The following is a 27,707-nucleotide window of genomic DNA, read 5'->3' as shown; positions in this document are numbered from 1 at the left end:
TAATTTTCTACATAGGATTTTACAACACAGCAAAGCTTACCACATCCTCACTTCATTAGCTTCCCTGTATTAATTAAAAAAAATCACATGGTCCTTAGCCTCTTGTGGAGTTTTAAGCAGGATCAGCCCCTGTGACAGATGTTTTCCATTTAAACACCACGAGCATGTTGCATACCGTCAAGCCATGACAGTGTTCACCGTCCTTTCCAAACAGGGGTTACCGGTGGCATCGCTGTGGGGAACTGAGGGGGCTGGGGGTAAAATAATGCCCGAGGAGATGGAGGGTAACGTCGCTTGACGGGAAGCGCACGTTAAATCCCAGGCAGAGCCACCGCGTCCCTGCAGGCCGGCGCAGCCGAGGCCGCGGGGCCGGGGACAGCACCCGCGGTGTGGGCGTCCCGCCCCCGCGGGAACGGCCGGGCGCCGGGCGGGGCGCCGCGGAGGCCGGGCCGGGCCGGGTGCCTGGGCGGCGGGGAGAGCGGCGGGCCCTGGGCATGGCGCAGTACGCGAGGGGCGCTGCCGCCGTGGCCGTCATCCGGCTCCGCAACCCGCCGGTCAACGCGCTGAGGTAACGGCGGGCGCGGCCGGGTCCCCCCCGCGGCCCGGGTACCCCCGCGGCCTCCCGCCCGCCCGCCATTTTCTGTGGCGGTCGCCCCTCCCCGGCCCCGCCGCTCCTCAGGGGGAGCGCCGAGCCGGGGCTCGGGGAGCTGCAGTGGCGGGCGGCTCGGTCCCGGGCGCTTGCTTTCCCTTGACGAGCGGGATGAGGAGTTTTCTGATTTCCCTCCTTTTCACCTCATTTTCCCCTCCTTGCCCGTGTGCGGCCCCTCCTGGTCCCAGGGCAGGCTGCCCGGTAAGAGCCCCTGCCGAGGGACCTGTCCAAACGCCGCTCGGGTACCTGCACCAGCCTTTGCAAAAAACGTGCTATTTTTTTCCATGACTTACGCTCTTTATGGTAATTTCTAGTGGTTTTTTTTCGCAGCAGAGGTGTCAGGCTCATCAATCTGTACTTTCTGTCATCTCCCCTGGAAGCTGTTTAAAAACTTCACGTCTTTCTTGTCACCTTCCAGTCCTTAAGCATCAAGATGATGCTTCCAGCAAGAAATTGCACAGCAGCCTTAGCAGTTCAGCCATTTCACCCTGGAGTTCCTTCAGAGCTTGTAGGTGAAAACCAGCTTTTCCTCTCGGATTTGCTGCTGGTGTAGTTGCCAGCCCCACGCAGTGCCTGCACAGCAAGTCCCTGTGCTGTCCAAGCGAGTGCAGGGGTTAGGGCAAAGGGCTTTGTAGATAGCAGACGTGGTTCAACAAGAGGACCTGGCACTGGGATTAAACCACAGTCAGGGCTGTCAGAAGCGAAGGCAGTTCATTTGCTTTTTAAAAATGAGTAAGGAATTGACCTCTAAATACTGATCTTGGTCAAGAAAGGCCCCAGGCGATCTCAAACACGAGCCAGTGAAAAACAAAGTCAAACACCAATCTGTAGGAGCCCCTGAAATTTTAGTTTTTCATGTGTTTTGAAAAGCACGTATGTGCTTTTTGGCTTTACATAATTTGTTATAAGGTGTGTATTTTAGTTCATTTAGTTCTGAGTACCGCATAGGCTCTTTCTAAGCAGTTGTAGTTGAAGAGCTGATCTGTAACAGTGACCATAGTGTCTATTCAGTATATATTCACAAACCAAAAAAATCCACTGCAGTTATGCTCAACTTCTAAACCAGAAAGTTTGTTAAAAAGAAGCTGAAAGAGACGAGTAGGAGCATGAATAGGAAATACAACCTGCTGCTCTTCTGCAGTAACTGGCAATGCTCACTCTTCTGTTGCAACATGTTTAAAAGTAAGATAATTTTCACATGCCCGGATAATTATAATGAGAAAACAAACTTGGAGTGGCTTGATGAGATTAGGTGAACAAGACATGTAGGATTCCCAGAACTGCAGGGTACAAGACATCCCTTGGACCTCCTGTGCCCAAGACCAGCCTAAGAAAACTTCCTGGCTATGCCCGTAAAGTTTCCATCCTTACCATGAAAAGTACAAAATACAGAGCTAAAGATAGGTGCTTAAGGAACCTTAACTTTTTCTCTTTTGAGAAGCAAGGCACTGGAACAGGTTGCCCAGAGGAGCTGTGGCTGCCCCATCCCTGGAAGTGTTCAAGGCCAGGCTGGATGGGGCTTTGAGCAACCTGGTCTAGTGGAAGGTGTCCCTGCCCATGGCAGAGGGGTTGGAACTAGATGAACTTTAAGGCCCCTTCCAACCCAAACCATTCTATGATTCTACAAGTCCTTGATAAAACCCAAAGTTGCTTTCGAACAGCAATTGCATGCACCTGCACAACAGCCTCTTCAGGACAGACCCCTGCTTCTACTACCCTTTACACCCCACAGTGCCCTCGCAGGGTGCAGTTCTGACACTGTCAGCCAAGAGTGACGGATGGTGTGGTTGTGGTCCTGTTCCCCAGCCCTGAGGGGGAGAAGGAAGACCCTGGAAGAATGCGTTAGATCCGCCAAAAAAGCATTTTCCATTGAGTGCTGTATCTTCACTCCCCGCACACCTGTATTGTGCTGCCCACACTGTTTTATCTGCTGACAACCCCACAGCATGAAGGCTTCTGGGAGACCCGAGTACTTACTTCACTCACGTAGGCTCATTTCCTCATGACGAGCTCCGTAGCACCACAGCACAACCTAAGATAGGGCTGCTGTGATCCTGGCCATGGTTCCTCACAGCATCTGCTCTGCTAGCGTTGGTGCTCCTGTGACTGGCAGCGAGCCAGCTCAGGGTGCAAATGTGACTAAACACCAGCCAGTTGGTCTGGGTTGGTTTTTCAGCCAGCCTAGCTCTCTGCATCCCAGCACTGCTGCCACAAGGGACAGAGTAGGAGTACGTGGGGAAGGATGGGAACCTGCACAGCATGGATTTAAATCAGTTACGCTGCTGTGAAACTTCAGCTTGAGACATGCCTGTGGTCTTTGATTGCATGTCAGGGTAATACCTGTTTTAGTAGGGATCAATAATTGTCTCATACTTGCCATTGGGTAATTTTCAGCTGAGACAAGGCTATAGCTAGGAAAGGTAGAGCACACTCTGATCCTTGTGTGTTCCTTCTGCTTCTGCATATTTTATGTAGTGGACCATAGGGAAGCGGGTTTGTGATTGCTGTTGGAAATGTTTGACTACGTAGGTGATAGCAGGCAGTGAAAGTTGCAGAGAGGAGCCATCTCCTGTGATCCTGAAAATTTAATTTCACAGCAGGAACAGATGCTTTTTAAAAGGCTGGTGGGTTTTTCCCTGCTCTGCTCCAGCCTCACCCCTCTCTCCCCATTATATGTGGCACTCAGTGCCCTTATCCCAGCTCCCACACCATCGCCCTGGCCATTAGCAATTTAGAAGCCACTGGTGGGTAGGAATTTGCTTTCTCCTGCCTGACACCATGCACTGCTGTGCAAGTACCTCTTGGGCAGTGCTTTTCTGAGGAATGTATGCTGACTTGTGAGTCTGGCAGCAAATTTGGCTCCCACACACAGACTCCCCTTCAAGCTAATCTTTCTCCCCAGCAGCAGAGGTGGCATATGCCAAATTTGATTTGTTTGGGGTTTTTTCCTGGTTTGCAGAAGTTTAGTATTCAGAGATCTGGATTTTTGAGACCATGGCATAGAGAGAAGGGATTTAGATATGCAAAAAACTGGGAAGTTTTGGGGAACAGACAGACAAGAGTTGAAAGAGAGAAGACCAGCCACACCTTATTAGCAGAGGCAGACTGCTGGCACTGAAAAATAAGAAGTATGTGGAAAAGTATTTCAACTTGGAATTGGAAAAGGCTCTCACTGGCTGCCAGGATTGTCCTTCTGACCTCCAATCAGCATAATGATCAGAAAATGTAAAGGAGATTAGAGAAGCTGCAACTTCGGATAGGTAGCAATGACAGGAGAGTGCGATTACCTGTGTGGGACTCGATCAGCACCTCATCAGGATGAGACGTAGAGAGAAAATTCCAGGATGCAATAAGTGTCTGCTTCCTAAAACAACTATTCTAAAACCCCACAAAAAGGATGGCATTCTGCATTTGACCTTAATTTATGTGCATGACTCCATTGAAGCTGTATTAGCTGCTGTGTGACAGCAACTACTACACAGCTGGATCTGACACTGAGGCAAGAGAAAGCAGACCAGGTAAATCCAGCACGAGAGTACTCAATTTCAAGAAGGGAATTATGTAAACACCCAGCAGTTAGTTCAAACAAAAACACTGCAAGAAGCTATCCAAAAGACAAGAAGCCTGCAAAAGGGTGGAGGCTGGATTGTTGTTTGGGTTTAGGATTTTTGGTTTTTTAAGTTTATTAGAAGCCCAGGTAAACTGTTCAGCCAGCAAGTGATCTGTAAAAGCCCTGCATGGCTTGATGAGAAAGCTTAGAAGACAAAGGGAAAAGTTTGATTTTTTTTTTTCAAGAAGTGGAAAGCTTATTTAAGTGAGGAGAACAAGAAAGCCCATAAAGCATGACAGGAGAGATGTAAACTGGAAATTAAGACTAAAAGGATATAAAGAGTGGATCAAGGCATGCTAAAAAATAATAGCAGAAAGCTCTTTAAATAAAAAATGTAATCCAGGACAAGCTTACAGGATGCAGAGCTCAAAACTGGCAGTTACAGCTCAGGGAAGGGATCCTTACCTTTGACAGTTCTGTGAAATCATCAGCTCAATGTACTGGGGCAGCCCAAAAAGCCCACAAAATATTGGGTACTATCAGGATGTATGTTGAGAACAGAGCAGAGGGCATCCTTTTTCTGCAATATAAAACAGCTTAATTGTTGGGTGTAGTTATGGATTTTGTGTTTGCAGAAGAATATAGGGACGATCCAGAAAGGGACAACCGAAATAATCAAGGGATCGTGCACTGCGTTAAGAAAGCAGAATGAAAAAGCTGAATGTCATCAGTTTGGAGAGGAAAAGGCTGTGGGAGAATAAGGTCAAGGTTTACAGAATCATAAAGAAAGTAAATAAATTAAAGGCATAACCCTTTACCAAATCCTGCAACAGCTGAACTAGAGGCATTTGACTAAACTAGTAGGAGACTGTTTTAAAACAGTTAATACAGACCTTGCTGCCATAGGAGCCTGTGGAGGCAGATGGATCAGCAGAATCAGAAAGGGATTAGGCAAATTCATGGACAGCAGGTGTATAAGGGATGCTAAAAAGAATTTGTGTAGACGTACATAGCAACATCCCCAATGCGGTGATTGTAGATGTGGGGGGAAGTACAAGGGGAAAGGACCACACTTGCATGTTTTCCATAAACAGCATTTTCTACTGTTGGATTTGAGTCTCACTTCTTTAAAGGCGACTAAGTAAATTTTCAGGATAACCTTAATTTTTTTTCTTTTTAATGAAAGAAGTTCACATTCACACACCCAAGCTAAAATCTGAAATTATTAAGGTAAATAATAAAACCTTGTTAAAAATCCAGCACATCATCACTGCAATGAGCTTTATGCAAAATAATAATAACAACCTGGAGTGGTCACCTGTAAGAATATTCTCTTACCCTGGTGTGCACATGTTCTTTAGCAGCACCTGCGGTGTGTTTCTGAAACCCGTAACACTGAATCATCTTGGCAGAATCACTTTTCTCGCAGTCAAAATAGTATACATGGTGGAGCTGACTACATAGCATGGGATTAAGCATTGATTGGAATGCATGGAGTGAATTTTTGCATTGTTACTGTTAAATGAATGACACTGTCACAGTAATGAAATACTTATGCAAATGGTGACTTTTTGTTTCTTTAATACTCTAGCTGTTTGAAGTTGTGATACTCTTGAGTATTTTTATAGTTTTACTGTCATACATTTTACTACAATGCTTTCATTGAAAATTACATCTTTTAGTACCAGTTATAACATGTGAGTTATAAAGCAATGCAGCCTTTGTGTTGGACGGTAACATATCCTGAGGCAAACATATTGCTCCATCTTAGGAGAACAAGAAACTGCAAAAAGTCTGATGTTTCTTCCTTTTTGTCCCACAAAAAAAATTCCCACTGGGAAAAAGTTCTATGGAGGGAGAAGAAATATTTATGCAAGTACAGAGTCAAGTTACTCTCTGGCAAAAACAGTTCTGTTGGGTTAATACAGGTCATGTAGGTATTGAACTGTTATTTTGTGGCAGCCTTGATGACTAATTTTTCTTCTGGTAGGAGTATGTTGTTGTAAGTGCTAAGGGCTTGTAACTAATTTCCTACATAAAATCCTGAACCTTTGCATTTAATGCAGACAAACCTTTTGTATGGGCCTTTTGCACCTGCTGATCACATGCCTGCAACAGACACAGAAATGCTTTGATTGCTCCTTCTCTGTTCCTGAGAGAACTGCGCCATTTTTCTGTGCAATATTTTCAAACCAGTAATTTAACATTTGTTCGGAATACTGGTACATATTTTCTCCACCTCTTTGCACCATGGTTTGTGAAGTGTAATGACATTTCATAATGGTTTTCCCTTTAACCTTCCAGCTGTTAGGTGAATTTGGTATTTCCGTGGCTTGGCTCTCCACTGATGCAAAAACAGACCTCTAAGAGCAGCGAGCATTGGGTACACCCTGTGAGTCCTCCTCAAATAGCAGCAGCCACAGCACTTTATATTTCAAAGGGACTGAGATAAAAACCAAAATTTTAATATGTATTTTTCCCCACAGAATATGAAACCATTTATTAAAATTGGAAAGGCTTTCATATTCTGCTACATGGAACTATATGCACTGGAAGGACCTTTGCAGAGTCACCTAATAGTTTTTCTTTGTCATGGCCAAATTATTCTCATTTTAAGTTTCAGCTTTCAGAACCATTACTAATGTCAGACTTCAGAGTTGTCTTTGATGTCTGTATGTGGCAATTGGTACATAACTGGCTGTTCTCTCTCCAAAAATAACACTTCTCTCAGTCGCTCGTTGTCAGGTCTCAGGGCTCCCAGTGATCCTTCTGTGTAGCATGGTCTTATCCAGGCAGCAGCTGATCCTGGAGACCCCCCTAGGCAGCGCCCCAACTCTCCGCTCAGCCAACAGCCCTGATTAATAGACTTTGCTAATAGCTTCTCTTAAGTCTTCATTTTGAAGGAGGAATATGCAGAGGTTGGCTGGCAGGACTTCACACAGCTGGCTTACAGAAAACTTCTTGGGCTCCCCAGGTTTCCCTTTTCAGTCTATGGATTTCCACGTCAATGCTTCAGGCTGCTGTCTTACGTAAACAATGTGATCACCCACCCTGAACACACCTAAAAACATTACACAACTATAGTGATATATTTTTCATCTACTTTATGACAAGCTTCCTTTTTAAGTGAAATGCCCCCAAATATATTGAAAAACATGCACAAACTGAGTGTGCATCAGGCCTTTCTATCAGTTCCTTTTAATTCACGCTCCTCCTCTCAACTGGGCATCAACAGAGCTCTGCTCTCTTTTCATCAGGCACCAAGCTTACATGTGAAACTGAGCTTACAGTTTGGAGAAGGTCTAGGAACAGAAGGTGTATTTATAAAGGACTGGGCAAGCATGTATGATACTTCTTTGAGTATTCCTCCAGCCTCCAAACACTTGTGGCTCAGATTTTCTGAATCAGAGGCATATCTACATATGCAGTATGTATACACACATGCACACAGAAAAGTCTCTCACAGACTATATATACACTTATATACTTACAAGTGTGTGTATATGAATATATTTTAGTATCTAAATTATATATACACAATTTGTGTGAATGCTTCTGTAAATAAAGTGTTAGGTGTTAATGCTTCTATTTTTACCTACCATCTTCTTTATTGTCACCGTCTTCTAAAACAGACTATACTTTCCGTGTCCATCCATACACACACACACACACACATATATATATAATTAGCTTCTAGGCTTCAAATGCCAAGTGAGCATACAGTCAGGCCAGATTTTTTTAAATATCTGATTTATAAAAATACTATTTATACTTTTACTGTTCCATTTTGAAGTGCCTCGTTAATTCTTTGCTGGCCACATTTACTGCTTGTGTCTGTGGAAATATGTTAAGATAAGACAAAAAAAGAAATTCTACTTAGGTTTTTAGGCCCAAATTCACTTTGACAGGATCCCACACAAGTTTAAGTCTGGATCTATATACAGATCTTCACAAGGTGAAAGCATTATAAATATCAGCCCAGCACCAACTCTGTGTCAGGTCTTTGAAAGATAGCTTTTTATCCCTGGAGCTCATTTCCCTTTTTGAAAAGTTCTTCGATTGTCAGTGGTCTAGCATTAATTACTTTTAAATTATGCTAAACTGTTTTCCTAAAAATCTGAATGTTTAATTCATAAAGGCATTTTCAAAAGAGCATTTCCCTATGCTGCTTGCTTTGGAAACAGCAATGTCATAGCCACAAGAAGACTCTCCAGCAAGTAAATGACAGGTCAGTAGTCATAAGCTTGTTGGATTTTGGCACTTGCTCTTGAAGTGAGAGGGAGACTAATGAAAGGATTCACCCGGAGAGGCTGTGGCGGAAGACAAGCTAGAGGAGAGACATGCTTGGATGTACTGCTTGTTTTCACTGGGATGCTTGCAGTTTATAACACGGACCTCTTAGAAAGGTAATGTAGTTGATTGTTACTCACTGAATCTCTAATTTATTTCAGCTTGACAGTTCTCCAGGCATTAGAGGATGCACTGAAGAGAGCAGATGCAGATCCTTCAGTGAAAGCTGTTATGATTTGTGGTGAAAATGGGAAATTCAGTGCAGGTAAGACATTTTTCATCAAACAGCCCAAGAAAAAGAGGAAACACTCTACACCCACCATGTCTGAAGGTTCTCTGCCTTGTAACATTGCTGATAAAAGTCCTGATTTGGCTGAAAATGGCCCCGAGACAGTGGGCTTTTTCTATTCTGCTGTGCCACAACTGACGTGGCACACATGACAAGTTGGACTGTCCAGGACAGAAGTAAGTTGGTATGTTCATGGTGCAGTGGGGACAGCTTCTCATCTCCCTGATATACAAAGCAAGCCATGGAAAGTAAGGAGGCATCAGTATAAAATCTCTGGACCACTAACTGGTCCAGTGTATGGAACGTACCTGGGGGGGGCGGGGCGGGCAGTGGTGAATAACATACCTTCTCCAGTTGTAGAAACCTGGGAAGCTAGGGAATTTCTCTGGAGCTCTACATTGCTTGTTAGTAGTAACTTGTGCTTAACTATTCCAGACTCAACTTTTTTTTTTTTTTGTGTTTAACGAAGCATGTCTGCAATTTTCTGTAGTAACTGCATGATTGCTACAGTTACGTATTTTTGTACTGCCTTCTCCTGAGCTTTCTGAACAGCTTCAAGGAGCCAGGGTTTCTTGAAGGTGGTCCCAAAAGGGGCTGATTCCTGTTAACCACTCTCCTGCCAGCAGCATGCTCTGCAAGGACTTGATCATCTGTGAGCAGCTACATTCAATTGCACAGAGGGAAGGATCATTCCAAGCACTGCCTTCCTCACTAATTCCTCTTTATCTCTGTGCTAACTCAGGTGCTGACATTCGAGGATTTTCTGCTCCAAAGAGACAGGGTGTTACCTTGAGCCCCATCATCTCTCTCATAGAAAGGAGTGAGAAGCCTGTGGTGGCGGCCATTGAAGGCATTGCCTTGGGAGGAGGCCTGGAGGTGGCACTTGGCTGTCACTATCGGATTGCACATGTGAAGGTAACACATGCTGCAAACTAGAGAGGCTGGTGAAGGCATCAGGAACCATGTACATATGCCCATGGACAGCATGGGAGGCTGCCCCTGGAGAGCAGTGAGACACCGGGATCATCTGCTCAGAGGAGAGGGGCTTTATAGGTACAGGATACAAGTCATAGAATCATCGAATAGAATCATAGAATGCTTTGGGATGGAAGAGACCTTTAAAGGTCATCTAGTCCTTCCCCCCCTGCAATTGGCGGGGACATCTACAACTAGATCAGGTTGCTCAGAGCCCCATCCAGCTTGGCCTTAAATGTTTCCAAGGATGGGGCATCTACCACCTCTCTGGGCAACCCATTCCAGTGTTTCACCACCTTCATCATAAAAAATTTCTTCCTTATATCTAGTCTGAATCTACCCTCTTTTAGTTTAAAACCATTAGCCCTTTTCCTATCGCTATTGGCCTTGCTAAAAAGTCTGTCTCCATCTTTCTTATAAGCCCCCTTTAAGTATTGAAAGGCTGCAATAAGGTCTCCCTGAAGCCTTCTCTTCTCCAGGCTGAACAACCCCAGCTCTTTCAGCCTTTCCTCATAGCAGAGGTGTTCCATCCCTCTGATCATTTTTGTGGCCCTCCTCTGGACCCAGAGTCAGTGTGCTTGGACATTATTCACCTATAACACCACCCTTGACATGCTTTCATAAGTCTTATTAAATAACTAATTTCAAGTAATTTCTGAATATAAAATTGATTTGTAACTAGTAGAATAAGGTGGCTGCATAGACGCTTCAGTAACCCAGTGTTAATTTGCCCTAGATCTCAGTAGTCATTATGTATATTCTGATGTGGATGGCTGTATCTTACTGGCTCATGCAGCATGACTTTCTTTTTTTGCTCTCCAGCCCTGTGAATTTTGCATTTCTTTCTGCTAGTGGCCTGGTTTCAATATGCAGTTGAAACTCAGCTAACACTGAACATTTATGGTTTGATTCCCCATGAGCTCTGGTTCCCCAGGGGAGTACTCTGACCAACAGACAGCTTTAAGAGTCTTTTAAGGAGTGATCCATTTTTTTCTTGAACCTCCTTCTTCAAGATTCTGGAATGCTGAACTACCTTTTAGGTGTACCTGGTCTCCTTATAGAGACTCTTCACTGATAGGGCCATCCCCTCACTTTTGCAGTGTGAATCAGTTTCTCCATGACAGTGTGGGTTGCTGTAACAGCATAAAGAGGTAGTCTACATCGCCCTATATGCCACCTGAGGTGGGTGCCATAAGTAGTGGTCTTAAAGTGACTCCAAATCTCTTAAGAGCTCAATGGGAAATGTACAGACTATGTTTTTTAAAATGAGGCAACAAAATCTATATAGACTTCTAAGAGAAGACAAGATCCCCCTTCCTGCTGCCCCTGACTTCACTGCCATAACCTTACTAAATGTCAAGTACACTAAGAGCCATTTGAAGGAAACACACTTGAAGGAAGATTAGGGAAGAGTTCAGTAACAATTTTCCTTTACTAAACTTCCAAGAATTAGAGTAGGGAGGTAACAGTTAAGTCAGAGTGCCTTCCAACATTTGGAAACAACTGCTTGAAAGCATTAGTTTACACGTGTCAGTCTGGGGGATGCTGTTGGCCCAACAGCTCTCCTCCAGTGCTGTGCTAGCACACATGCACCCACTGTAAGGTGATGTTTTTCCTGTGCATTTGTACACAAGCTCTTGAAATGGTTGAATGGGCTTTTGTCTTAAATATCTTATGTGGCAAAAAGCAAGGATGAAGTTTTATGTAGAAGTTTTGAGGCTTCCTAGAGGAGCAATATGTGAATCAAGTCTGCTTGTCTTTCCTCTATTCTGCTCAGTTTGTAATTATCACTCTTTCTAATCAGATTTGTTGTTGAATTTGACTTAATTTTAGGCTCAGATGGGTTTACCAGAGGTCACCATTGGGTTACTTCCAGGCGCTGAAGGCACTCAGCGACTACCCAGACTGATTGGGGTACCAGCTGCTCTGGATATAATCACTACAGGTAAAATACTGTGCCTTGGCCTTGCTCTGTATATAAGAATATAGCATTGAGGCATACCACCAGCTTGGCCTAAGAAAAATTAATTTCTTTTACCTATGTAGCTGCTTGGGTTGAAATTCAGCTTGCTTCCACTAATGATGGGCTAAGAAAGGGACATATGTTCTTTGAGGCATGCTGTTAGTAATGCTTTTTATGTACCTGATAATGGGCACGTCTCATATTTGAAGCCAGCTACACACAAGTAATTTGATTAGATGGAAAAGAATGAAATTGACCATAATGCCCCACTGTAGTCACCTTATTTCTCTTTTTATCACAGGAAGACACGTTCCAGCAACTGAAGCACTGAAGCTGGGCTTGGTTGATGAAGTTGTGGAAGAAAACACAGTTGAGGCAGCAATTGGCTTGGCAAACAAAGTGATTGGTGAGGAAAGAATTGTAGCAGTGCCAAGAAATAATTGGTGATGTTTCAGGGCTGGAGAGAGTCAGAACAAAGCCCACCAGTTTGTTCCAATTTCTGTGCTCCCTTCATTGAGTTGTGGCACCCATATAAGACAGAATTAATTGCAGAATTTGTTTTCTGTTGTCTGAAGTGAAAAATTCAGATGCTGAAGAGCTGCAGATATTCAAGTGAGGATTCACGGAACAGATACATATCAAGTCCTCCTGCTTCTTAATTGTGTATCCAAACTCACATGCTCCTCTGGACTGCTGCACTCCACTGATTTTGGGGAATATATGCTCCTTCCATATATAGTTTTGGATCACAGCTAGTATTTCATGTATTCTGTTTGCACCATCAATGATGGCTGATCAAAAATAACTTTCTCCCTCTAGTGGAGCAGCTGGTACATTGTCAGCCCAACTTAATGATCCATGAGTCTGTAAGTGACTCTGTCCCTAATCCTTTAGCTGCTGTGCAAGAGAAAGGCCTGTGGAGATGGGAGGGATGTGGAGAGTGTTTTTTTTCCCCACCTTAGAAATGACAAAATCAAAATCACTAGAGTTAACACAGGAAGAGGAACATTCCTTGTGCAGCATGAGGAGCATCACCTTGAGAGAAAAACAGGGTATTTTTCCACTGCTAACCTCCTTGTACCTTTGGAAACAGACTACTGACTTCCATCAGGATTTAATCTGGAGCTCTGTAACAATGTGATCCACGCAAGGAAGCAAAAAAACCCTTTCTGCTTTGATCGCATGGCCTTTATAGGCAATGCTTTTCCAAGCTGGGGTGCTGCTTTTGCTCCTGCAGTTCTCTTCACTACAAACAAGGCCTTTTCTTCTCTGTAGGAGCACTTCTGTGCTAGAAGCTGAAGCAGCCTAAATTTTGTCCTAGATGACAGTGCACCATGTTTTTAAGATAGCTCAATGAATGGGCCGTTCTTAAAGATCAGTATCGTGTATACTTTCCTGCAACTTTAGATTTACCAGATCAGTGCAAAAGGGTATTCTTTGGCTAGGTTTTCTGTAAGAGATGCCCTTCCTTCTCACTGTATTCATCCTACGGTATTTTTGGGCTTCATTTTTAGTACAGAATTGATGACATAAGCAGTCCTCTTTTCTCTTTCCCTATATGTAATTGGACTATTTAAATATAATTCTTTAGAAAGAGATGGGTGATGTACTTCACTATTGCTTCCAAGAAAAACAAAGATACTTTGGTTCACTGATTTTTGTCTGTTTTGAACAAGAACTCTTTCTCCATCTGTTGGGAGAGCAGTGAAATATTGCTACTCTTCTAGGCAAATTAACCCAGCAAACAGTGTTCCCTTTGATGTACCCTCTGGGCTTCTGAATGATGCCCTGCATAAGATCTATACCAGTATTGATAGCAGCAGCAGTGCATCCTAAAATGAGTAATACATATATTACTAGAACTGGCAAACCAGCAAGCATTCTGGATTTCAACAAATGCTATGTGAAATTGCGTGAAATTTAGATATTTGTATGCTTATTTCTTCTGTGACAGACATTGTGCAGTGGATGACAGTTGTCATCTTGACAGTTGTCATCAAGTCAGCTTGACCTTAGAGAAGAACCTCAGGAATGAATCATTGATCACACTATTTCTTGGTGTAACTTGCTTTCTGGAACTTATGTCCACTACCGGCAAACTCCGCTTCTGTAGCTTCATCTTCATTGGAAATTGTCACTACCAAGAAAAATTTTTTTGAAAATTGTATAAACATACAAGGATCCTAGCTGGATGTTCAGCATGTAACCTGTCCCAGTCTTACTTGTTATTAGTGGTAGATTTTTTATCTGTTTATTACTGGTTTGATTTACCCCAGTAAAAATGAGTAATGTCATTGAAGGTGTTTCACATCACACTATGTACCAACTCCAAGAGGACTTTAAGAATGCTTTCAGACTCTTTCCAACAACTTTACTGGAACTTACAGTATGTGCTTTAACAGTGAAAATACTGGCATGTCAGCTAATCTTTATTTCTTTTCTGCTTGGAAGATTTCTCATTAGACCTTGCAGAAGACCATGAAAAGTTTTGATGCACCATTTAGCTTCAGGTTACCCAATTATTTGAAAGAATGGTGTACCCAGAGTCCATATGTTCCTTTTGAGTTGTTCCTGGCTTTGGCCTTTGCCTAAAGTTAATATAATTCTCCTGCCATACAAAGGCAAACCAGTGCTTTTATTTCTCTACATCAAGCACTAACTCAGGGCTGCAGAAGAGAGGACAGCCTTGCATAGCTGGTCTGGTTTTTGTTCACATTGAGTTCTGTTTTCAGTGAACATTTTTCAGATAATCTTAATAAAACCAGAGAGAATAGCACAAAAAAAATGCCATCACAGAAGTCCACTGTCTTTGTATGGCATGCAGCATTTTGTTTCTGATGAGATTTTTTTTTTTTTTTTTAAACATGAGGCTAACAACTGGTGGCTTCTTACAGAGCAGTTTGGCTAAATAACTAGTTTTGTCACTGATGGAATTTCTATTCCTGGGAAGGCTGTACTGCAAGATAAGACTCAAAGAATCAATTCAGAAATTATTTGCTTCTCAGCTTTCTCAGTGCTGGAGCTGCAGTATTTCATGGCAAGAGATCAGTCTCAAATGACTGGCCTTACTGAAGCAAGGGTCTTTGATTATTGTTTCAATATGCAGTTGACAGAGCTGCCTTTATGGTAGGTATGTTGGGTAAGCATCTTCATCCATACATTTTTATATATTATTCCTAATGAAGTACACCTTCAAAAGGAGTTCTGAAACGGTCCTGAATAAGTGGTTGTAGGAATACACAAAGACAATTATTGATTCTAATTTAAATTTTTCATTGAAAAACAGTAATTGTGTTGCAGATAGGAAGTGAGCATATGTTCCTGGCCTTCTTCAGGCAAACTGTCCTCTTCAGGCAAAAGAAAATATCTTCACATTTGATGGCATTTTTTAGAAGGAATAGACAGGAGCTAAATCCTTGGAGACAAGGAGAATGTTCTTTCATTAAACGTGCTTGAGAATCACTGCACTAATTCAAAGCTGCATTACACAATTTGTCCACCTGATGGCATCACAAAATTGAAAAATTGCTGTAATTGCTTGTGGCAGTCAGTAGCTTGAAGCTTATACTGCCCACCTCTTGCTGGCCTGCTGTAGTCTTCCTTGGCTGGAGGAGAAAATGGCTGCTGATCCCCTGCACAGCAGACTTCTTTGAAGCTCTCCCCTCATATATAATCATCTGTTGCTTTCTGACCAGATTTGCTGATTGACCTTTATCATCTTCTCAGAGCACAAAAGTATCAATGGCTTGCACCAAAGAGCCAGGGAGAATCAGTTCAATTTAGACTAGCTCAGGTCCCACACGTGTTAAACTCTGCGTGGAAAGACGATTATGAGTTTCTGACTGTAAGCCACTAGGAATAACTGTGGAGGAAGCATGTGTTTCTTCTGAGTCTCATGAAACCCAAAGGAGTAACAGACAGTGCTGTTAGGTAACTGCACTCTTTAAACAGAGACTGTTGGAGAAAGGCTTTCCGTTACAGTTGCAGGGGCCTTTAGTGCATCATTTCTGCAAAGATGTACAATATAATGACATTTTAATCTCTCTCCAGGGCTCATGATTCTAGCTGCCACCTTCTTTAGGCAGAAGGTCTAGCAAAGTGCCCCTTTGACAGAGCCAGAGTTTGTGAAAGGTCTGACATAAGCTGGACTTGTCCCTGGCAGGCCTGAGACCACTGCAATCCTGAGGAGCAGGGGTCCAGTTTCAGCTTTGTTTCTAAGAAATTCACAAGCATTTCACTGCACCGGGAAGACTGTTAGGCTAGCCCTGCCTCTTCCATGTGGAGTCCTGTAATATCCCAACAGTTACAACTCTGGGATGATTTTTTGTTGTTGTTGTTTTAAGTTGCACAATAGTTGATACTGCATGTTTACATGTTGCTTTTGCTGATAGAAATTTTATAGACTTGATCTGTCCTTTGTGCCACCTGGACTACAAACCCTAGTAAAACAAAGCAGGTATCTGTGCTAGCTCCTATGCATGGATGACGCTTTTCCCTGCAGCACTGATATCTGATACTGTTCATCATGTTCCTGCTGCTTTGATTTCAGAAATCAAGCTGTGGATGTCCCACACTGATCTTTTCTTCCCAGGTTTGGATTCAGATCATTTTTTCCTGTTCATAAATATGCCCTTGATTCTTATTAGCATTGCAGAAGCAAAGACACTGCATGAAGAGGCTGTAGAAATACTTAGCAAAACCTATTTAGCTTACAGCTAAATAAGAGTTTTATTACAGGACCCTGAGGAGAGTTACTTTTCTTTTTTACTCTGAGGAACTGTCTTATGTCCCCCATCAGTATTTGTGCTTACAAGTACTATTTGCTATCTGAAGACCAAGCTTAAAGGCTCCCAGTAATATGCCTTTTTTACCAGTCCTTTCCACATCAGAGAAGTCATATGAAGTCCCTTGATCTGCCCAGTCTTAAGTGGCCTTCCAGCCATCAGATCTGCTTTCTGGGACAAACCTGAAGTTTCGTCTTGTGATGAAATGAAACGCACTATTTAAGTCCTAAATAAAGTACTGTGGATAAAGAGCATTTCTGGGTTAAAAACATACATTTAGGAGAGAAACAAAAGATTCCAAAATAAAGGAACATTATCCTGACTAAATCCTGCAATATTGACAGATACAAACTATATTCACTGTCAATGTGAAAACATTATTTTTGTGATCTGATTACAAGGGAAGCTACTTACACAGTGAGTGTTCATCTTTTTGTGTTCTCTAAAAGGCTTAATTAAAAAGCCTGAGCTCTGAAAACCATTATTTCAGGAAATCAGTCTCTTAACTCATCCTGGAAACTCATACTTCTGTTTCTCTTAAACATTGCTTGGTCTTGGAGGAAGAGCTAGAGGCAGGACATATTCTTTGGGCAACCGTGATTGCAGTGCTGCCATTATTCTTGCTCTTCAGCATCCTGCATATGATTTCCTGCTCCTGAGTCTTCTGCTGATGCACTGGCACTTTCCTAAGTCAGACAACAGGAGGAAAAAGGGGAGCTAGATGCAATATGCCACCTCTGAAGGAAGCGTGCTCCTGTGGCAGAGCTCACGTAATAGAAGCTAGGGCAATGAGACTGTATACCAGAGAGCTTCTCAGCATAAGGTTCTCATTAGAAGGGGCCCACTCACCATCCTGCTTTGGTGGTAGTCCTGCGTGCTTCTGGAGCACTACAGCAGTCAGTGCAGTAACATTGCTACACGGTTAGTTAACAATCTGGATGTGGCTATGATAAGAGGGTCTTTGTGAAAATGTTGGAATATTAAGGAGATACATCCTGAATTTCTGATCTTGTTCCTCCACGGTCTTTACTGAGGCAAGCTGCCATTAAGAGCACAGGAACAGCCTGAGTATGGGCAGATCAGAGACCTCTTAGCAAGCACCAAGGTTTGTACTTCTGAAGAGGATGGAGAGGATTTTGGCATCTGAAATGTAACTAACTTCTCTCAATTAAAATCCTTTCTAGGTATCACCATAGCAACCTCTGTCTGTAACGAGCCTCATGTATTTGTGTGGCTGCTTGATTCACCCCTTGCTGACACAGAAGCATGAACTCCCCCTTGTTATTCATTTGCTCCCCAACTCATGCTGCATGAGCTGTCCTCTTGGTTAATCCCAAAGTGAATAGAGGGACTCCTACTGTCAGGGAAGAATTGACATCAGGGTCTATTTCCCAGTCTTTCTTGTAAATGCCTGCATCAGGACCCTGGCTGGAATGCATCTGGCTAGCAAAGTCAATTGGGCACTACTGGAGGAAAACTTTAGTACTGAAGCTTATAGAAAGAGCCATATGAATGTGGCAGCTGGGACTGTGGAGTAAGAGAACTGGAGAAGTCAAGGTACTCTGTGTAGCTGTGAAAAGGAAGGAGAGAATTACTTCTTTGAAATTGAAATCTTGCTTTTTTGAAGTCTGAGAAGGGACTTGAAAAATTGTAATTGTCAGAGCAAACAGAAAGCTAAAGAGAAATGTCAGACACTTTAGTTTTAGACCCAGATCACTGTGCCATGTAAGCCCTAATGCAGTGAGCTTAGGAGGAAAAGAGGTAGACTGCATTCCCAGTCTATGTAGAAAGGGGTGAAAATCTGTAGTCTTCCAGATGTGGATGCTTTGTTCTGTAACTCCATTTTTCTACCCCCCAGGCCAGCCATTGGGACCCCGCAGGCTCAGCCTGAAGCCAGTTCCAAAACTGCCCAACATGGAAGCATTTCTCAGTGAGGCTCTTGTGAAGGTGAAGAAACAGGCCCATGGGTGCCTGGCTCCAGAGCTGTGCTTCCAGGCAGTCAAAGCTGCCACAGAGCAGCCTTTTGCAGATGGTGTCCGTAAGGAGCGAGAGCTGTTTAACGTCCTGCTGACTTCAGGCCAGGCCCAAGCACTGCAGTACGCTTTCTTTGCAGAAAGAGCAGTGCAGAAGTGGACAACGTCCAGTGGAGCTTCATGGAAAAGTGCTTCTCCTCAGCCCATCCGCAAAGCAGCTGTGATAGGTAAGAGAATGAAAAAGCTGTTGTGGTTGCTGACTGCACAGCTAACAGCAGGGCTGAAGGAGAGTGGGATGAGTATAATCGGGCTTTACTCGTGGCAGAAGGCTGAGGTAGGATTCCCCAGCAGTCACTTGCACCCATCACAGGCAAAGATACTCCACACCCATATGTGACATGCAAGGAGGGAAGTTGTCACTGCCTTGGTAAGCTCAGAAATTCAGATGGCCAGTCACATCCCACTAGATTGTTACCTGATGCCACCTCCTTCTTTCTTTGGAAGAATAACTTCCTCTCACTTCAGAGACAGCTTCATCTGTGGACCGCGAGCAGTCTGTTCCCTTTTAAACACTGCTATGTTGACTCCTGGCTTGTTCCATGTTATAAGCAGGTTGCAGGAAATTCTCCTCCTCCTGGTCTAGTTCTGTACTGCAAGTGCATGTGCAGAGTCACTCAGGGATATATTAATACAAAAATGTTTTGACAGCTGTGTTTAAGAAGATTTCATCTCACTGGGATCCACTCCTGCCATTTTGTAGCCCAGCAAGATAATGCCTTCATTAATTTTTTATAAGAGCAATTTAAATAAAACCTTTGATGCACTGCTGAGATTTAAAAAAGTATCTTTCAGCTCTGCCTGTTGATAGTAGCACTCAAAAAAAATGGTTAGACAAGTAATGGAGCACTTGGAAAACATCCATTCTGTTTCAGAGGAAGCTTGCCAGACCAACACTGGTCTTCCTGGGTACTTCTCAGGCCTCTTGTGCTCTGCAGTATGAGCTCTCTGAAAGCTCATTTCAGGCCATGGAAACACTTTTTTTTTTTTTGGAAGTTCCCTTCTCTTCATTAGCTGTCATGTCATTTTTTTTCTAAATGAAGATGTTTTTTAAACATCAGTCCACAAACCCTGTGAGGAGGATCCATGGCTGTTACAGCACTCAGGTAAAAAGGCATGAATTATTGCCAACTTTATCATGTGACTTGAAGAGCACAGTACTTTAGACACACACGATCCCAGACAGGTCAGTCCCGCAACATGTGCTTTGGCAGGAAGGGCTTGTGTTGAAGTTTTATAGGAATGATCAGGTGACTAGAGTGGGCATTCTTTGCTACATACTGATAAATCATGCTAGAATAATACATTTGTGAAGTCCCAATCACAATGACAGTTTAGCCAGAAAGGCTGTTTAGATCTGATCTGCTTATTTTAGTGCTGTAACTGAGCTAGAGGGAATTCTAAGGACAAATGCAATCTGTATTTGAAAGTTTCTAGTAGAAACATAATCTGTATCTTGTTTCCAAACTGAACTGGCTGGGCTACATCTCCTATCCATTGGATTAAGTATTTGCATCTCATCTCCAGACAGGTTTCTTTATTCTGGTCTGAAATTGCCCCAACCTCTACCCCCAAGTTTCAATGTTTTTGTAGCTGGTTATAGACAATGCTCAAGTTAACCCATACTTTTTGCAGAATAAATAAGCTGAGTGCTTTGATACTTTTGCTGCAGAGCACAATCTGCCACACTCTGGTCATTTTCCTGACTGTGAACTTCCTCTAATGTTTCAACACTTCATAAATCACGCATAGCCAAAGTGGAAACAGTATTGCAGGAGTAATTACACTTAAGACCAGGTACTAAGATGTTTCTGCCTTGCTCCTACTTAGTATGCCAGCTTTCATATTAGCCATGTTCAACACATTCTCTTAATTTTCTACCATCGAGGAGCAGCTGCACCCCAGGGATGGGGAGCCCATGGCAATAACACTTCCCAGGGGCACAGAACCACAGAATCTTTGAAGCTGGAAGGGACCTCTGAATGTCATCCTGTCCACCCCCCCTGCTCAAACAGGGCCACCTAGAGTCAGTTGCCCAGGACCATGTCTAGACAGCTTTTGAGTATCACCAAGGAAGAAGACTCTACAGCCTCTCTGGGCAACCTGTCCCAGTGCTCAGTTGCTCTCATGGTAAAAAAAAAGGAAAAAAAAGTGTTTTCTTATGGTCAGATGGAGCCTCCCACATTTCAGGTTGTGCCCATCGCCTCTGGTCCTGTCACCAGAGGCCACTGAAAAGAGTCTGGCTCCATCTTCTTTACACTTTCCCCTCAAGTATTTATATACATTGGTAAGATCTCCTCGAGCCTTCTCTAGGGGCTCTCTCAGCCTTTCCTCATGAGACACACTCCAGTCCCTTAATCATCTTAGTGGCCCTTCACTGACCTCACTGCAATAGCTCCATATCACTCTTGTACTGGGGAGCCCAGAACTGGACACAGTACTCCAGGTATGGTCTCACTAGCACTAAGTAGAGGGCAAGGATCACCTCCCTCAATCTACCAGCAAGACTGCTCCTAATGCAGCCTAGTATACCATCAGCCTTTTTTGCCACAAGGTCATATTGCTGCTCATAGTCAACTTGGTGTCCATCAGGACCCTCAGATCTCTCAGATCCTTTTCTGCAGAGCTGCTTTCCAGTCAGTCAGCCCCCAGCATATACTGTATAGGACTATTCCTCCCCAGATGCAGGACTTTGCACTTCCCCTTGCTGAACTTCATGAAGTTCCTATCAACCCATTTCTCCCTCTGGATGGCAGCACAACCCACTGCTGTATCAATTATTTACAGTACCTGAGCAAGGCAAGCAGGGCAGACCCAGAGATCATGGCCCAGATCTACCAGAAGTGCAGATGATCAAGCAAAGTTCACATGATGATGCAGGTCCAAGGTAAAGTTGGGAAGCCAGTCTGCAGGCTGAGGTCTGGATCAACAGTGTCCATAGCCTGGCACAGCCACAGTAAGACACCAGAACTCCTCCAACAGAGCTTAGGGAGGGACTAAAGGCCCAGGTCTGAGCTTAAATGGGGCTCTGAGGCCCATAGGCGTGTGGGTGGAGGCTCCAGCTGTAGCTGGTCAGGGTCATTAAAGCTTATCAGTGCACTCAGGGCCTTGACACTTAGCAAGATCCTAATGCCTTTTCTGAATCACTGCTTCTATCAATACAGCCCCCATAGCCCACGATTATAGCTTGCTTTGTTTATGCTAGTTATTCAGGTTATACTCCATTCGATAAATGACATCTCCTATTTTGGAGGTTATTGATCACCTCCTTTTAACTCTGAATCCCACACCATATTGAGTGTCACTGCTTTCCATCACTTCTTTCTGCCACCTCACTGTGCTTTTTCTCCTTCCTCTGGAAGGTTTTCCTCCTATTTTGCCTTTTGATATCAGTGAAACTGCAAGTTCGTTAGAGACAGGCATAGAACATGCCAACACAATTGTATTTTTTTTATTTCAGGCTGCTGTAACAAAAAGTCATTCTCCAGCCAGTACCATGCCGTACCGTATCTCATAATTTCACATTCTTGATCTTAAGTACATTCTTGCAGCACCAGAAATCAAAATCTTAGGGAAGATTTTTGAGGGACTGGCACCTTTTAAAACAGTGCTGCTCATCCATGTAAGTATTGAGTCTACTTAGGTGATCCAGGGTCTCTCTGTTTTCACTGCAGAGGAGGACAGTCAGAGCAAGATGTTGCATCCATTTTGGATGGTCAGAAATCACGCAGACCCCATTTTCCAATAGTCAGTGCTGTGCTGTTTCACACACTAAAACCATGTTGCATTATGCTGCTGCTTCCGTCTTTTATCGCTACATGATGGGAAGCAACTGAGAAGATCATCTTGACTTCCTCTGCCTTCAGTACCTTTTCCATAGGCACAGAGGACCTTTAGGGTATGGGAGCAGTCCCATGAATGCTAGGGGAGCCTTGCTTTGTGGCTTCCTTGTCTGTCCCATATTAGCAGGAACTTGTTGGAGGGAGCTGGCACATCACTTGCTGACCATGTCTTAATGTAGATTCAATATCAAGGAAGATCTATCATTTTTGTGGGCATGCTTGATAGTAGCACTGCTGATGAACTGGCAACCATTCCTGTGCAGTGCTGGCTTCCCATCAGCTGCCTTTGTCTGCAGTTTGCTTGCTGAAAGACTGATAAGCAGGTAACACCCAGCTATGTGGGATCCCTCCTGCTCTTGGCCTAGCTGTCCTTGACTGTCTTCAGCCACATACAATTTCACCTATTTGATTTGCTTCTGCTTGTTCTGAACTCTTGGCTCCCATCTCTTTCCACTTTCTCTGGTCCTCGTCACCCAGAAAAAGAGTTCTTCTCTGTCCCTTCTGCAGTCTTCCCATAGCTGCCTGCTTGCCTCGAGTATCACACTATTTCTGCTTGAAATTAATACCCTGAAACAGAGAAAGAAGCAGCTCCAGTCTGCAGCAGTCCACCACCGCCAATTGCTCATTGTTGTTTTTAACAGGAAAACTGAAACAGTCTCTGCGTATTTTTACCAATCTATAAAGTATTATTTCCATTGCCCGGCATTTTAAAGTCCAAATATTCATTACAGTTCAGAATATTTTCCACTGATCTGTATTTCACTAGTGTGTGTGACTGTACATGAGTTGCTTTATACATATTTCAAGTTCATTTGTTTTGAAATTTGTTTTTAAATTCTCTCAATTAATTTTGCATGATTTTTCATATTCTAAGTACCTCATGTGACAGATCAATAATTATCAGTCATTATTCACTCTGCTTGCCCAGCAAATGGATTTATCATATCCATATTTGGCTCGAAATTACATGGGTTCAAGTGTAGTTTTATTTATTTGTCAAAGCTACATTTCACAACAAAAGACCAGAAGCAAGATGGATAGACACTGTTCTTTCTCCTGAAGCAGATTTCAGTCTTCTTCTGAAAGATGTGCCTTGGGCATGAAAGATGGTAACACAGCTCTGAAAACTGTCCCCTGTGTGGAAGATAAGAATATAGGGTTTTTTCATGGTTTGGGGGAAGTGAGAGCACTATTGAGGAAGAAAATGGAATATACAGTAGAAATTCTGGAGTAGTTCCTAGCCATGTTTTGGTCTGTGTGATCTGAGCTAAGCATGGGACATTTCCCTTTCTCTTTCTTCTACAGCCTTCTACACATGTAAGGCCCAATGATTCCCTACCATTTTTTTCTGCTCTAATATATTCTTCCCCAAGATCACTCAGCTTTATAAAATTGAAAAGGGGAGTCCTCAGAAATGCTGCTTTCCCTGCTAGATAGCCAAATCTCTCCTTAGTTTTATAGCCCAGTTTTAGAAAATATTTCCAGGGGAGTCATGCTGTGCAAGCTCTAATGTAACAAAACCCTTGGGGCTTTCATTACTCTCTCTGCCAGCTTCATTAAACATCATTTCATACAGGCCACTGAAGAGTTATGTAGTAAGTTGAGAGACAGCTTTTCTAGGTCAGAAACAAGCTTGGCAAGCTCATATCTTATCTATAAACCTATTCCCGTGGCCTAGAAAGTGAAGTACTACAAGCACATATGCCTGTCTATCATGGGTTGGCTAAAACCTAGATGGGCATACTTATACTACATGTGGACAAAAGCAAACAGGGGAATCGGCTAACAGCACTGCAGAGCTTCCCTTGAAAAGAAGGCTGGAGAACCTCTGCTCATGGAAGAGGTTTTGATTTAGGAAGAAGCAGTGTGTTTATACTGAGAGAGAACTGCTAAGATTTCAGTCATGAGACCGAAGCTGAGAGGAACAGGAGTTAATAAGGCCCAGGATGTGTGCGTTATTTCTTTAGTAGAGCTTGGAAATTTGAAGGAGAAATCCCAGGTGTCCACCCTGGAAAGGAAGAAAAGACTTCAAGAGGGAGCCATGAAGAACCCAGATGTGGAACTGCAAACCCTTGATGTCTACAGAGAGCCTTAAAGATGGGGCCAGGTTTGGTGGGTATGCATGAGGTGGTGAGCTACCCTTCCACACTGTCCAGGAAGCAAGCAGTCTGTGTAGCTCATCAAAGACAGGGAAAAAACTGTCTCTGACTGTCCCTGCTGCCACATCCAAGCCTCTGAGTACTGAGCACAGTGGGAGGAGCTATTTGTGTTGGGGTTTTTTTCAATCAGCAAACCACGGACACTGAAATACTAAGAACTGATTCATGTTATTCTAGTTTTATTTTCAAATTAGTTTTCAGTAGTACTTGATTATGCAGTAGCAAATCTAATTTCCTAGAAAGGAACTTCAGCATTTGCTTGGGACTGTAATGGTTTATAAGCAGGCGGCCAGATAGTGATGTCTGTAAAAACTATCTTCTTGTGGCTAAGCAGGGAATGTTTTAAATGTCTTATGTGTACACAAGCTGAGGGTGGGCAGAATTAAACCATGGGTGTGTAGCTTGCAGGAAAAACATACTACCTTGTTTGACCTTGATTGTTGGAACTTGTTTAACTGATGACATAATTTCAGCTCTTCTTTACAAAGCTGCTTTAGACAAATTTTTTAATCCCCTTGTTTCTGTTTATTTGTTTAGCTGACTTTCATTTGTAAACCTGAGATTAAAAAAATCATTTTTACAGAATTATAACAAACTAGTACTTTGTCTGGTTGTTGCTTTATTTAGGATATTAATAATCCTCCCATTCAGATGCTTTGCACTTTTAAAGCTGGTAAAATTGTGCTGGCCTTCTCTTACTAGTTTGTATTAACTTAGTCCAAAAAGCCTCCATCATGGGAGAGCAGAATAAATAGCGTGGGTTGTGCATCACAGGAAAGCATAAGCGTGCAGCTTCATTTAATGTAATAGAGGGCAGAGCTGGTGGAAGGGCTCAGAAGGAGGGAAGGGCTCAAGCCAGTAATCTCTACACTGGTATTCCTGTGGGTATGAGCTGGTAGTAGTGCATTTATGGATCTTGGAGAGAAAAAATACAGCTTGAATGGATGTTCAGTTACAGGAATTCTGGGCAAGCGCTTTAACTGCATGGTTGGACAAGGAAGACTGTCTTCGAGAATCTTCAGAAGTGAGGAATGGCCTGTAGTGGAGGGCTTGGAGAGTTCCCACTGTGCAGAGATGCCTGATACAAAGCGCGAACAGCAAGCAAAAGCCTACTGATGTTCCAGAGTGATTAAAAAGGAGATGGAGATGTTGCAGTCTGGATTAAGAACACTGTGTTAGTTCCATCCTGTTTGGCCTGGTGACAAGAGACATACAAGACATTAGAGAGAAAGTTTAGAGAAGATCAGTGTCCAAGATCAGCTGCATTTTGTTTGCTTCAAAGATTACGCAGTGAAGTGCAGAGGGAGAAGAGGAAGGGGACAAAAAGGAAGCTTGGAAGGAGGGAGAAACCAATTGTCTGAGCTTTGCTGGTGTTAAAATCTCTGGGTGCAGTGTGTTAGCTTACACTAATATTCTTCTACGAGTGCCCATAAAGGACCATCTCACAGGAACAGAGAGGCACTGATATCCCCAGGGTGAAGCTTGCTTACGAAAATGCCTGCTAGAAGTTGTTAACAGGGTTCAAGCTGAAACTCAGATCTCCTGTCTTTGATGCCCAGGTTCTAACTCTTAAGTGATGCTGGTTTCCAAAGGTATAAAACTTTGCAGGGAGAAGACATGAATCACATGGTCTGCACACACTGGAGTGCATCCCACTGATATTTTGTAAGCTTGAGAGGACATTTACTTGCCTTTATGCTACTGCTTTTCATTTAGGCTCACTGAAAGGGAGAATTCACCTTCCTTTTTCCCAGTCTTCAGTTCTTTTTTTCTATCAGTGCACCACTCGTTTTGCATAGGCTTCCACTTTTTATCCTGCAGATACAAAGGAAGTGCTACTGTCAAGTGATTAATTCTAACATTTTCTATTCATAGTCTCTGATTCTGTCTCACTTTTATCCCTAGGGCTGGGAACAATGGGCCGAGGCATTGTGACTTCTCTGGTTAAGGCCAACATACCTGTGGTAGCCCTCGAGCAGAATCTGGAGTATCTGAACACGGGAAGAAAAGCTGTGATGCTCCTTTTGGAACGTGAGGCTATGAAAATGGAGCAGGGTGCCCAAACCCTGGACTTCCATAACCCGGCACGTCTCCAGTTCACTGTGGACTTTGATGTGTTGCAGGATGTAGATCTAGTTATTGAGGCTGTGTTTGAGAACATGGCACTAAAGAAGGAAATATTCCACAAGCTATCAAGAATCTGCAAGCCAGGGGCCTTTCTGTGTACAAACACATCAGCCCTAAACATTGATGAAATAGCTTCTGCCACGAGCTGCCCACAGCAGGTCATTGGCACACACTTCTTCTCCCCTGCTCATGTGATGAGACTATTAGAAATAATCTATGGCCATCACACATCCCCCACTGCCATTGCCACTGCTATGCAGCTAGCCAAAGCACTGAAAAAAGTTGGAGTGGTGGTAGGGAATTGTTTTGGGTTTGTTGGGAACCGAATGATGTTTCCATATGTTCAACAGGCAGTTTTCCTTGTAGAGGAAGGAAGCAGACCAGAAGCTGTAGATCAGGTTATTGAAGATTTTGGGTTTAAGATAGGACCTTTCCGAATGTCTGATCTTGCTGGGCTGGATGTGGGCTGGAGGTCTCGAAAGGGCCAGGGCCTCACCGGGGCCTCGCTACCTTCAGGAACACCTGCCCGCCAGCGGCATGGCCATCGCTACAGCCCACTGCCAGATCTTCTGTGTGAGAATGGCAGATTCGGCCAGAAAACTGGAAAAGGGTGGTATCAGTACCAGAAGGCTGGGGGCAGGACAGCCAAGCCAGATCCATGGCTTCACAATTTCCTGGCCCAGTACAGAGACACCCATCACATCAAGACCCGCTTTATAGACCAGGAGGAAGTCCTGGAGCGGTGTTTGTTTTCCCTCATCAATGAAGGATTTGACATCCTGGCTGAGGGAATAGCATCTGGCCCAGAACACCTGGATGTAATTTATATCAATGGCTATGGGTGGCCAAAGCACAGGGGTGGCCCCATGTTCTATGCTTCTACCGTCGGTCTCCCTCGCATTCTAGCTAAACTGAAGAAGCACTCTGAGGCCCACCCTGATGTTCCTGGGCTGCGGCCCAGTGCCTTTCTGAAAAAGCTGGTAGCTATGGGGAACCCTCCCCTCAAAGAGTGGATGTCCTACCTAAGCCGGCAGAGCAACAAGCTGTGA

General features: G+C 43.5%; 1 protein-coding gene across 1 annotated transcript; it reads left to right on the top strand.

Annotated features, from left to right (window-relative positions):
* Window positions 1–494: 494 nt before the first annotated feature.
* EHHADH (enoyl-CoA hydratase and 3-hydroxyacyl CoA dehydrogenase) lies at window positions 495–27,707 on the top strand (the record flags this gene model as incomplete). Its single annotated transcript, XM_082319625.1, has 8 exons — window positions 495–568; window positions 8,651–8,754; window positions 9,521–9,693; window positions 11,587–11,698; window positions 12,018–12,122; window positions 16,266–16,307; window positions 18,359–18,700; window positions 26,437–27,707. 8 exons carry the CDS (start codon window positions 495–497, stop codon window positions 27,705–27,707), a joined length of 2,223 nt encoding a protein of 740 aa, XP_082175751.1.

This window comes from Platalea leucorodia (genome assembly GCF_965183815.1).
Source record: "Platalea leucorodia genome assembly, chromosome: 8".
Lineage (NCBI taxonomy): Eukaryota > Metazoa > Chordata > Aves > Pelecaniformes > Threskiornithidae > Platalea > Platalea leucorodia.
The sequence above is the reverse complement of the archived record's forward strand: the minus strand, read 5'-3'. Positions and strand labels throughout refer to the sequence as shown.